General features: G+C 42.3%; 1 protein-coding gene and 1 long non-coding RNA gene across 2 annotated transcripts in view; one reads left to right on the forward strand and one right to left on the reverse strand.

Annotated features, from left to right (window-relative positions):
• LOC103883248 overlaps window positions 1-7,338 on the reverse strand; it is a 112,160-nt gene extending 104,822 nt beyond the window's left edge. Inside the window, exons 1-3 of the long non-coding RNA XR_645421.3 lie at window positions 7,225-7,338; window positions 4,632-4,680; window positions 3,618-3,637 (exon numbers count right to left, since the gene is read on the reverse strand). This is a non-coding gene — a long non-coding RNA (uncharacterized LOC103883248). The remainder of the gene's footprint in view (window positions 1-3,617; window positions 3,638-4,631; window positions 4,681-7,224) is intronic.
• A 127-nt stretch (window positions 7,339-7,465) lies between these two features.
• Window positions 7,466-10,902, forward strand: KLF14 (Kruppel like factor 14). Its single transcript, XM_003896608.4, has one exon. The coding sequence runs from the start codon at window positions 7,572-7,574 to the stop codon at window positions 8,541-8,543; it is 972 nt and encodes a 323-aa protein (XP_003896657.1). The 5' UTR covers window positions 7,466-7,571; the 3' UTR covers window positions 8,544-10,902.
• Window positions 10,903-12,204: the final 1,302 nt, after the last annotated feature.

Consider the following 12,204-nt stretch of genomic DNA (forward strand, 5'->3'; position numbering starts at 1 on the left):
CACTAAGTAATTTGTTACAGCAGCTGTAGAAAACTAGTACAAGCCTCTAAGCTGCCCAGCACCCCACATACTTCATGCTTCAAAACTTTCGCACTTCCTATTTTTCTCTTAGATTTCTGTAAGACTACTCCCTTCAGTTCACCACATCAGAACGGTCTTGCCTAACCCCCGCACATAAAATATCCCCTTTCAGAACTTGCTATCTCACTGCCCCTGTTTTATTGTTCTCCATAGCATCTGTCACTGAATATCTGAAATACTATGAATTTACTTACTTGCTTGTTATCAGGCTCTCTCACCAGGATGTAAGCTCCATGAGGGCAGAAACTGCTTTGTTCACTGCTCTATCACCAGTGCCTAAAACGATGCTAGGTGAAGAACAGGCATCCAATAAATATTTGTTAAATCAATGAATGCCTGTGTAAAAGAAGGGACACAGTTTAGATTATGGGTGTTGGGATTCTCAGAGGAAGTGAAAATGGATGAATGATGCATAGGAATTATTAAGGCAAAAAGTGAAGGCAAGAGCAGTTTAGGTTTAAGGAGCAGCATATGCAAAGATTTTACAGTGTGAGCGTTCGAGGAACTAGTGTTTTCAAAGGCCAATGTAAGCTGGAATACAGTGACTGAGTAGGAGGTCGTATAGAAAGGTATATAGGAGCCAGATCATTGCCCGTCATTTTGAATTTGTCTTAACTGTGATAGGAAGGTTCTGATAACTTCATCATGCAGCAACTATATGGGGAAGACGCTGGAATGGAGCAAGAGTGAAGTAGTGGAACTAGTTAAGGGAACCCAGTATTAAGATAGTTTGACCAAAAGCTGACGTTGATTTGGATTAGGGTACCGGCAGGAAAAAATGAGAAAAGAGATGGTCAAGACACATTTTCAAAGCAGAATAACCAAACTTGAAGGTTAATTAAATGTGGGGGCTGATGGAGAGGGAACTGTCAAGAATGACCCCAGTTTCCTGGTTTAAGGAGCAGGAATAGATGAAAGTGCTGTGTACTGAGACAGGGAAGAATACAGTAAGAGTAGATTAGGGGTAGAATTTGACTTTTTAATCTACTGTTTGAAATATCAATGAGACATTCCAGGAAGGCTAGGGAGCTGTCAAGTAGTTAAGACTCCCTGACATCTCTGGAAAAGAGATCTGGGCTAAAGATTATAAAATTTCTAAGTTCTTGGGATACAGGTGTACTTAAATCATGGAAAATGTTTAAAATTACCTAGAGAGAGTGGGTAGAATTGAGAGAAGAAAACCTAGGATAGAGTTCTGTAGAAGTTTAAATTTTAGAGATTAGGTAAAGAGGTGGAATGAGTAATTAAGACTTAAACTGTTAAGGAACAGTTAGAAAGATGAAGAAAGCCCAAAAGAATGTAGTATCACAGAAGCCAAAAGATGAGAATGTTTCAAAGATTGCTCAACTGCTCTGAGAGTTCTAGTTATTTGAGGATTGAATTTAGCAACAAGGGGGTCAATGTTAATTTTTTTCTCCTTTTGAGAAAAGAAAGCTTTGAAAATTAAAGTATGTATAATAAAAAATTTCTCACTTTACCCATTTTTAAATGTACAGTTCAGTAGTGTTAAGGACATTTACATTGTGTGGTGCATCAATGTTGATCCTGACAAGAATTTCTGTAGCAAAGTGAGGGCTCGATATTGAAGCAAACTTAATAATCCATGGGGGTAAGGAAGTGGTGACAGAACATATTCAGCACTTCAGAAATTTGGCTTTCATGGGCAACCTAGCTATGTGGCAGTAGCTAGAAGAGAAAGGAGAGTCGAGAGAGATAGAGGGATATTTTTTAACTGAAGGTATTAATCCATTATTGAATGTTGATTCAAATTATTCTGTACAGAAGAAAACACAGATGATATTGGAGAGAGAAAAGGTATGTTATGGATTGTGAATCATGAGAAAGCAAGAGACAATGGAGCTAGAACTAGAACAGACTAGCTTTTGCCAAAAGGCGGGAAGGAAACTGGCAACAGATGCAAACAGGTGTGCAGTATTTCTAGGAATGTTGAATGTCTGGGATGAATAATCATAAATGAATGGTAATAGTAATCTGTCAGCTTGTATATTCCTACTCATCTCTTCTACTATATTTATGTAACCCCTACTATGTACATGCCCTGAACTACTTGTGACCAAAGGAATAGACCAGTCAGCTGTTCAAGGCCTTCAGGAACATCTCTTTGATGTCGTTCCTGGAAGCTTCTGAATGGGCTTGGGAGAGATAACATTTTGGTAACATTTACTTCAAGGCCACAATATATGCTGCATTAAAAAATTACCCTTATTCTACTTTGCTTTTCAAATAATCCCCAATTATACTTCTAGACCCAATTCCTGAGAGGTTACACAATGAGCGCTGATTACAGAATAGTTCAAGTGATACAATGCCAGGGAAATTCGGGGACAGCACCCTTCCAAAAATTTCATATTTCAGAAATCACAGTGGAATTATAAAGTATTTAGCACTGAATGGCAATAAAAGCACTACTTTAAAAACTTGCAGGATACAGATAAAGCAACCGAAATTTCTCTTTAAGGGAAATTTATAGCCCTTAATTATATATTAGAAAATAAGAAATACTGGAAATTAATTGATAGGTATTTAACTTGAAAAGCACTTAAGGTGCTAAGGAATAACACGCTAAACTCAATGAAAATGTAAGTGAGGGATTAATAAAAATAAATATAGATATTAAACAAATATATACATTTTAAAAGAAACAGATATATGATCAACAAGAAGATATATGATCTTCTTATTTGTAAAGACTACACATAAACCTCTATAAGTTTGTCTAAATATACAGACAAATCTTTGTTAAGACAAAAAAGAAAAAATAGAGAATTCACAAATATATGACATCAATAATGAAAAATAGGATATAACTACAGACACCATAAAGAATTTTTAAAGAGAATACCATGAACCATATACCAACATTTTAAAGGTTTAAATGTAGTATGTAATTTTTTAGGAAAAAGATGTGAATAATCAAAATTGATTGAAAAAATAGAAAACCCAAAGAAACCAACAATCATTAGAGAAATTAAATTGAATTTTCAAAATACGATAGTTTCACAGAGGAGATTTACCAAATAGTCAAGGAACAAATCATACCTATCTCATCCAAACTGTCACAGAATATAGAAAAAAGAAAGAAATTTCCAAATGCATTTTCCTTCTTGCACAAAGTGCAAGAAAGGAAAGTTTTAAACCAATGTCACTTATGAACATAGATGCTAAAATAAAATACATGAAGCACTATGTTAATAAATAACAGTACATTAAGGCAAAGCAGGGTTTAACTCAGGAAAGCAAGGGGAGGTTCACATCAGAAATATCTATCAATATGACCTGTCACATTAACATAGCAAAGATAAAACCTGTAATCATCTCGGTACTTTTAGAAAAAGCATTTAACAACATTTCAATATTCATTTCATGGTTTAACAATATTCCTACTTTAAGCATAAATGGGATAGAAGGAAACTGATAAAGGGTTTCCACCAAAGACTTACAACAAATATCATAATTATGACACATGAGAAACATTTTCAATGAGATAAAAATAGGAAAACAATGCTTGTACTCACCCTTACTATTTGATGTTATACTGAAGGTGCCAGCCCATCCAAGGAGATAAGAAAGAGAAAAATGTATTAGGGGTGTTATTTATAGATAATATTATAATCTACATGAACACACAAGAGAATCTACAAATAAACTAACTAATAAGTTCAGCATGTTTGCCAACATTATCTAACACTTAAGGTTATTGCAAAATCTACAGGATCTCTATCAACGACAGTAGCAGCAATGACCAATTTAAACATTTAATAGAAAAGAAATCTCACTTATAATATCAGCAAAAGCTGTAAGGTACAATAGGAATAAGTCTAACAAAGAGGTATAAGAGTTTTATAAGCAAATTATAAAATGTTATTGAAAGACATTTAAAAATCAGAATAATATTAATGTACTAGGTGGCTCAATTTTTAAAGTTGTCATAGCGCCCCAATTTTAACCTATAAATATAACTAAGCAAAATACCAAAAGAGTTTTTCAATGCAACTTGACAAACTAATGCTAAAGTTAGTATAAAAGAATAGAAGTCCAAAAATAGTCTATACATTCATGAAATTAATAAAGCAGATTCTACAGTTATCAACATGGGTGGCTCTCAAAATCACATTGAGGGAGAAAAGCAAGTTGCAAAATGATATGTACATTACCTAACAATTTTTTAAATGAACAAAGAGAGGATATGCCCTTCTACACATCAAGATTTACAAAGCCATAGTAATTAAGACCGTAGTATTGGGTCAAATTTGGTTTGATCAGTGGAAAAGGACAAACTGGAAACATATCCATGAACACACAGAAATTTAATTTACAATCATGGTGGCATTACACACTAATAAGGACACAAAAGACTGTTCAGTAAATCAGGTTACCACACGCCTTCCATATGGGGGTTGGGGGAAAAGGGAGGAGTAAAATTATTAAATTCCTACTTTACACCATTAAAAAAAAATAAGTCCCAGATAGATCAATCTCATGTGTAGAAAGCAAAACTTTAAAACATTAAGGAAGACATAAGAGGCTACCTTTATGCATCAGGTATGGAGAGGTTTCTTTAATAATCCACAAATGACACTATAAAGAAAGAGATCAATGAATATGAGTACATTTTAAATTTTCTATAGTACAAAAGACATCAAAAGCAATTAAAAGACAAGCCACAGACTGAGACAATATATTTAATGTTTATACACATGAATTCCTACAAATCAGGAGGAAAAAAGATAAAACATACATGATCCAATGAAAAAAATGAACGAGGACTGTGAAAAAACAAATCTCAGACTTGGAAACCTCAATAACCAATAAACATATGGGAAAAAAATGCTTAATTTCACTAGCAGTGAGAGAAATTCAAATGAAACAACAAGATACTGTTTTTTAAAATAATCAAATTGGCAGGAATAATAAAAGTCTGAATCTAAACAAGATCATGTGAGGGAAACATGAACTGTCATACACTGCTGATGGTTGTGCAAATTGAACCATTTGGCAGTCTCTCACAAAACTGAAAATGTGTGTGGAGCCCGGCAATTCTCCATCTAGGTAGATACATAGAGAAATTCTCACATATGTGCAAAGGAAACATGTACAAGTAGTACCAAAATATTGACAGCAGTTTAATATTCATCAATAGGGGAATGAATAAACAGGACACATTTGTATGCATGGATCTACAATATAGCAATTAAAATGAATGAACTGGATCTACATTTATCAACACGAAGAGAAAAAATAAAAACACACCATGAAGGAAAAAAACAAGTCCAAGAATAATATGTACAGTCTAATACCATGTTTGTACATTTAAAAAAATCATTTAAACCAATATTCTGCATTTTATAGGTTCACATCCAGTTAAAGTGTAAAACCCAGATTGGAAAGTTACATACCAAATTCATGTCAGTGTTTGCCTTTGGGGAAAAGGGTGGAGAACGGTATTGGGGGCAGTACAAGGGGAACTTCAATTTTATCGGAAATGTTGAATACTTAATAGATCTGAGGGCGACATGACAAAATGTTAACATATTAATTATATGAGACAGGTATATGGGAGCTTGTAATGTTCTCTCTGCATTTTAAACATCTTCACATTTTTTCTAAATAATAAAACCAAAACAGCTAGTAAATCACTCTATCTCTGATAGATTTTAATGCGTAGATAAATGAACAGTTAATCGTCTAGAGGAACTTCAGAAAAATTAACTGTTTTGCAATGGAATCGCCTTAAAAATAGTAACACTGACAATATTATTTAAAAACTGCTGAAATGAATAAAGTAGATTCTATAGGTATCAACCTGGATAGTTGTCACAATCATATTGAGGGAGAAAAGTTGCAAAATGATATGTATACTAGTGAACCATTTACTTAAAAATTTTAATAAACAAACATGGGCATATACATATATTTACATATATAATTAGGTAATAAGGGTATCAAAACAAATGCAGATTAAATAGCCACTTTATAATACTAATTACCTAGAAAAGTGAAGAGGGAGAAAGGTGAATGGGACTGGGGAGGGAAATAAAGTGACATTCAACTCTATCTGTAATGTTTAATATAAATAAAAACACGAAACAACTATAACAAAAATTTCACATTTGATTATCCTAGGCAGTAAATACATGAACGTATGTTATTCTTGCTGCATACGTATTAATTTTCAAAAGAAAAAGTACTTAAGAACTACAAATAAAATGCACATAATTCACTCATAAAAGCTTGTATACATCAAAAACTAAGATATGACTATTTTTAGAAATTATCCTGTTTGTTTTTCTATGTGGTTTTACATTTTTTAAAAGAAAAACGAGGGAAAAAATGAAAGCAATGAAGACACGTAAAAGAAACCGTACATGCATTTGATTATAAAAAAGGCAAACCTCCACAATCACAAAACACCATATGAGCATTCTATATCATGTGCTGCATTTCCTTACTTTTAACTTTTGTCAAAAGCAAATTACAGGAGACTGCCTAATTGGAAACGTGACTTTCTATTATTAAAATGGTGGGAGTCCATTTTAATGTGTTTATCTCGCCGCTAGACTATAATTTATATTTCAGCGTTTAAATTTGTTTGGATGCCAGTGACAGGTTAATGCAGTTTAAACATGCATTTTTCTTTCGTTGGCTGAACAGTTAAATCGTTACCTAAAGGATTTTAAGTTTCAATTTCAACCGGGAGAGGATTCTTTGCTTTTCCAAGGTTAAAACTGTTTCTGGTTCGAGATGCTATTAATTAATGGCTACGTAGCGGATCTATTTAGGGAACTGCTCCCGGCCCCCGGGTTCACAGTTGAGCTGCTCAATGAGAAAACTTTTTTTGCTACAGACTTGGGGATATTTGCAATTTAGCCTGAGAGCGGCGAACGGGGAGTGAAATGGAATTCCAGACCACTTCGCTAACAATCGCAATTATGAACCGAAAGACATGTCAGGTATTAGCCATTTTTTTCCTTAAAAAAAAAAAAAAAAAAAAAAAAAATTTCTGGGGGTCCGCGGGACACCCAGCTGGCTACGGACCAGCGGACGGCGAGCCGGGGGGAGGGGGGGCGAGGCCGCGAGCAGCCCAGAAGTTCCGACCGGGGAGTTTCGCTCCGTTACCATTACCTGGCTCGCCGGCAGAAGAAAGAACGCGGAGACAAGATAATTTCTGAGGCTGTTAAACATGACTTAGCCGGGGGGCCGCGCGTTCCGAGGGGGTGTCCTGCGGGCCGGGGCGGGCCTCCGCCGCCCCCGCGGGCTCCGGTGCGTCAGGGGCGCGTCAGGCGGGGCGGGCTCCGCGCGGGCGGCGGCGGCAGCGGCTGCTGCGGCGGCGGCGGCAGCGGGCTGCGGGCGGCGCGCACCCGGCCTCCTGCTTCTCGCTCCGAGGCTGCGGGACGGACGCTCCGGGGAACTCCCTAGCCCGCGGCCGGCCGCGTTCGGACGGCGCTAGCCGGCGGCCGGGCGGTCCCAGCATGTCGGCCGCCGTGGCGTGCCTGGACTACTTCGCCGCCGAGTGCCTGGTGTCCATGTCCGCGGGCGCCGTGGTTCACCACCGCCCGCCGGACCCCGAGGGTGCGGGCGGAGCCGCAGGCTCGGAGGTGGGTGCGGCGCCGCCGGAGTCCGCTCTGCCGGGTCCGGGGCCACCGGGGCCCGCGTCGGTTCCCCCTCTCCCGCAGGTCCCCGCCCCCAGCCCCGGCGCGGGCGGCGCCGCGCCCCACCTGCTGGCTGCAGGCGTTTGGGAGGACTTGCGCGGCAGCTCTGGCGAGGGCTCCTGGGAGAATTCGGGGGAAGCTCCACGCGCCTCGTCCGGCTTCTCCGACCCGATCCCGTGCTCCGTCCAGACCCCGTGCTCCGAGCTGGCTCCCGCCTCCGGCGCCGCGGCGGTCTGCGCTCCTGAGAGCTCCTCCGGTGCGCCCGCCGTCCCAAGCGCGCCTGCCGCCCCGGGCGCACCAGCAGCCTCTGGTGGGGTCTCTGGAGGGGCCCTAGGGGCCGGCCCCGCCCCCGTCGCGGATCAGGTGCCCCGGAGGAGGCCTGTCACACCTGCTGCCAAGCGCCACCAATGCCCCTTCCCGGGCTGCACCAAAGCCTATTACAAGTCGTCGCACCTCAAGTCTCACCAGCGTACCCACACGGGTGAGCGTCCTTTCTCCTGCGACTGGCTCGACTGCGACAAGAAGTTTACGCGTTCCGACGAGCTGGCCCGCCACTACAGGACGCACACGGGCGAGAAGCGCTTCTCCTGCCCCCTCTGCCCCAAGCAGTTCTCCCGGAGCGACCACCTGACCAAACACGCTCGCCGCCACCCAACCTATCATCCAGATATGATCGAGTACCGGGGGCGTCGTCGCACTCCCCGCGTCGACCCGCCACTCGCCAGCGAGGTGGAAAGCTCCGCCTCCGGCTCCGGCCCCGGCCCGGCGCCCAGCTTCACCACCTGCCTGTAGGACAGTCATTGCTGTCAGTCTTACCCTCAAGGATGATCCCCCAGGCGGTTGTCCCTGCCTTCTCTCTGCCCATCCCCTTTTCCCAGAGTCATTACACCAAGGCACAGACTGGTTCCTCTGCTTTGAGGGTGGGTCCAGGCAGACATGTGGACTCTGGGGAGGTACTGGGGGCCGGAAAATAGCGGGAATTCTTGCAACGCGTATATCATCCTAAAAGTGGGGTTTGCCTCAAGAGAGCCCCCGGGAACTGATAAGAAGGGATGAACTCCGGTACTCTCCGGAGTACTGAAGATTCTCCCCTCCCAGGAACCAGGGATGTGAAACTGGAATTCTCAGATGCCTGAGGAGCTCCCAGTCTCAAAGGACTCTGGTGTCTCACCCATCCACCAGGGCGGACCTTGGAGAGGGTGTCAGGGGTGGCAGTCTTGGAGATGTCCAGGACTGGGATGGTGAGAGGCCTTTGGAAACAGAAATGATTTCTATTTCTGTAAACAGCAATGTTTACTAATTTATTTTTAGCATCTTTTAAATAGGGATTCCAGGTTGATGGGAGGCTAATGCCCTCCACTCCCCCAATTGCCCCAGCTACCTCTGCTAGGAGAGGCCACATAAGCTCCATGTAGATGTGTGGCTGGGAGATGCTTCTTGATGTCTGGGGTGTGAGTCTGTTTGCAGGTCCTGTTGCATGATTTGGAACCCTGCGCTTGCGTCGTAGCCCTTCTCCCCATTTCGATTCCTCTTTGAGGATGGTAACTTCCTGGCTCACTCTCACGCTGAGATTGGTTAAACAATTTGAAAACAACCGTAAAGGCACCAGAAAGAAAAGGGTGGTCCAGACTAGTTCTCTCTTCACTCAGAGAGAAAACTCAAGCGACCTTAAGGTTGGGCGGGGCCCAAAACAAGCCCGTTCATAACCATTGATAACTTTCAGGGAAATAGAGGCGTGTGGACACAGCTGCCCCACCTTATGTAATCTCAGGAGTGGTAGATTCTGTTCATTTCCTAATGGCTAACTAGGGGGTTATTTCCCTCAGAGTCTGCAGATTTTTGTTTCTGAAACAGGTGAGTTGGTAGATGGGAGAGGGAAGGGTAACAGACTGGTTTCTTTCAAGGAGCTGGCTGCCTTGGATTTGAGGAAGGAGTAGCGAGGTGATAGGTATTATCAAATAGGAGGACCTTTCTCCTCTGACCATATAGTCCCTCCAAGTTATATCCTCAGGGCCCCTCTCCCAATAAGAAGGAATCAGACATCAACAGTATTTGTTTTTTCTGTATGTGTCTCTGCTGCTGTGGATGAAATCATTGACCACTCTGCTTGTGTATGTGTGAATGTGTATATATGTGACCCTTTCTTTGGAGATGAGGCTGAAAGGCACTTCCTGCCCTGGGAGATCCCCTCTGACACCCTCCTGAATATTTTGCAATAGTCCGTCACTGACATTTGGGGAAGATGCTGTCATCTCATAGGACCCTAACAGGCACCTGGTTAAACAAACTGCTTTCCCCTATTTTGCAGATGAGGATACTGAAGACTAGATAAGCTCAAAGTCATATGCTGGGTTACTGGGAAGAGCCATGACTAGAACTTAGGTGTCTGGCCTGCTAAGTGACTCTTTCCCTCACACTTGGTTACCCCATCTCTTCCTCCTTTCTGGGACCTTAGTCCCTCCCTCCCTCCGTATTCTGTATTGCTTCTATGTACCTTCACATGTTGATTGAACCCTTTGCCTATTGTATTTGACTCAAAAGCCCTTTTCTTAACAGGTTACTTTCCCTCCCTTCACACCATGTTGACATAAAGTGAGAATAACTTTTTGGCATCGTAGGAGAGACTTTCTCTTTGGACCTGCTAGGTTAATTTTCAGTGTGAATTCCCTTCTTTTTCTGGTCCTGGGCATTCCAGCATCCTCAAGAGAGTGAATGATACAAACATGGCATTGGGACTCTACTAAGTGCTTCTACACTAAATGAGGGAGGGGTCCTTAGAAAGGACCCAAAGAGTATGGCCTATGACCCTGAAGAGGTTCAGTATTTCCCAATGAAGGCTAAGCAGGGAAGGTAAGACTGTTGAGTTACCTGTGGGAGGAGAAGGCCCCCATTGTGAGAGTGATTTCTGGTGGTGAAAGGAGTCCTCTCTTTGCTCTGTTTGTCTCTTCAGCTAGGGCTGGATAGCTAGGGCACTGTGGGTCCTATTGAAGACTACTGTTTCCTCTTTGTCCTTTTCAGTTGAAGATCTGCCACTGGGCAAGTGGACCAAAGAAACTAACAGGAATTTCCACTAACCATTCTGAAATTGGTTTCAAGAAAGCTTGGCTTTTCCAATCACCCGTTGATAAATAACTTTTGATTCTCAAGCTCCCAAATAGTGTCCTTATTTGGGTTCTTGTACACTGGGGACTTTTATCTGGGGATGGCCTCGAGAATCTCAATGTGACATGTCTTTCATTGGTAAAACTGACTCCTCCCAGGTCTTGAGGTGGTGGGGGAGGAGATACTCAGGACATACATTGGAGTAGCCAGATACAAGGTTTTTAGGTGGGTCTTTCTTGGTCTGAGTATTGTTGTTACCTTTTTCACTCCAGCAACCAGAGAGTTCTCAAGGAGTAGTTAGTGAAATGCCATGAAAAGGGCTTCCTAATTTTATTGGTGTTTCTTTGGTTTCTTTTTGTTAATCAGATGGTGCTCAATGAGTGAGTACATATGGGGGTTGGTTGGGGTCAGATTGAACCTCTGAGCCCTTGCCCCATCCCTGCCATCCCCAGTTCTGATGTAGGAATGACCCAGTAGCAGAAACTATTCATAGACCTCTTCCTGAAATATGGGTTGGAGGCTGGGGATGAGTTCTAGGTCAGACCTTGGGTGTGAGGGAGTTGGATCCCCTGCTTCTGCTGGGAGGATGTGAAGAATACAGGCTTTGCCCCCACCCGTGGAGGCAAGAATATGTCATTTGTCCCTATTTCCCTGTTCTTCTCCAAGCAGGGAACCATTCTGGAATGTCATTTGTGATCCCCATCTCTACCTCTACTCACTTCTCCCCAAAGGAAAAATGATTGTATTCTCTGATGGAGACATAAGGAGGGGAGGTCATTGTACACACACACACTTAAGTTCTCTCTTTTACACCTCCCTGCCTGCAGTGTGCATGCACTTCACTCAGATCCTGCTTCCATAGGGTAAGCACACCTGCTGAGCCCCAGACCTGCCTTCTAGAGGCAGGTTTGAAGAACACCTCTCTCTGTTCCTACTTTTGGGGCAGCCCTGCTCCTTGCTGCTATCCAGGTAAGTATTTCCACTGTGTGTTTTTCTTTGGGTAGTCCAGATCCAAGACCAGGAATTAGGAGGGGTGGGGGAGACAGTGTATTAGAAAGCCCAGTTTTGACCGTGATACAGCTTCATCAGCAAAGTAACATTTGACCCTTGAGCAACATGAGTTTGAACTGCACAAGTCCACTTAAGTGCAGTTTTTTTTCAACTAAACAGTTCAAAAATAGGGTATTTGTGGGATGCAGAGCCCGCTTATATGCTGTTCTTTACACATATACAAAAAGTCACATGCGAATAGAGTATAAAAAACTCTTCATATACATGGGTTCCACAGGGCCAGTTGAGGGGCTTGGGTATGCGTGGATTTTGGTATACGCAGGGATCTTGGAACCAATCT

Source organism: Papio anubis, chromosome 4 (assembly GCF_008728515.1).
Source record: "Papio anubis isolate 15944 chromosome 4, Panubis1.0, whole genome shotgun sequence".
Lineage (NCBI taxonomy): Eukaryota > Metazoa > Chordata > Mammalia > Primates > Cercopithecidae > Papio > Papio anubis.

Coding starts and splice junctions, on each gene's coding strand:
- KLF14 (XM_003896608.4), top strand. CDS start 7,572: ATGTCGGCCGCCGTGGCGTGCCTGGACTACTTCGCCGCCGAGTGCCTG.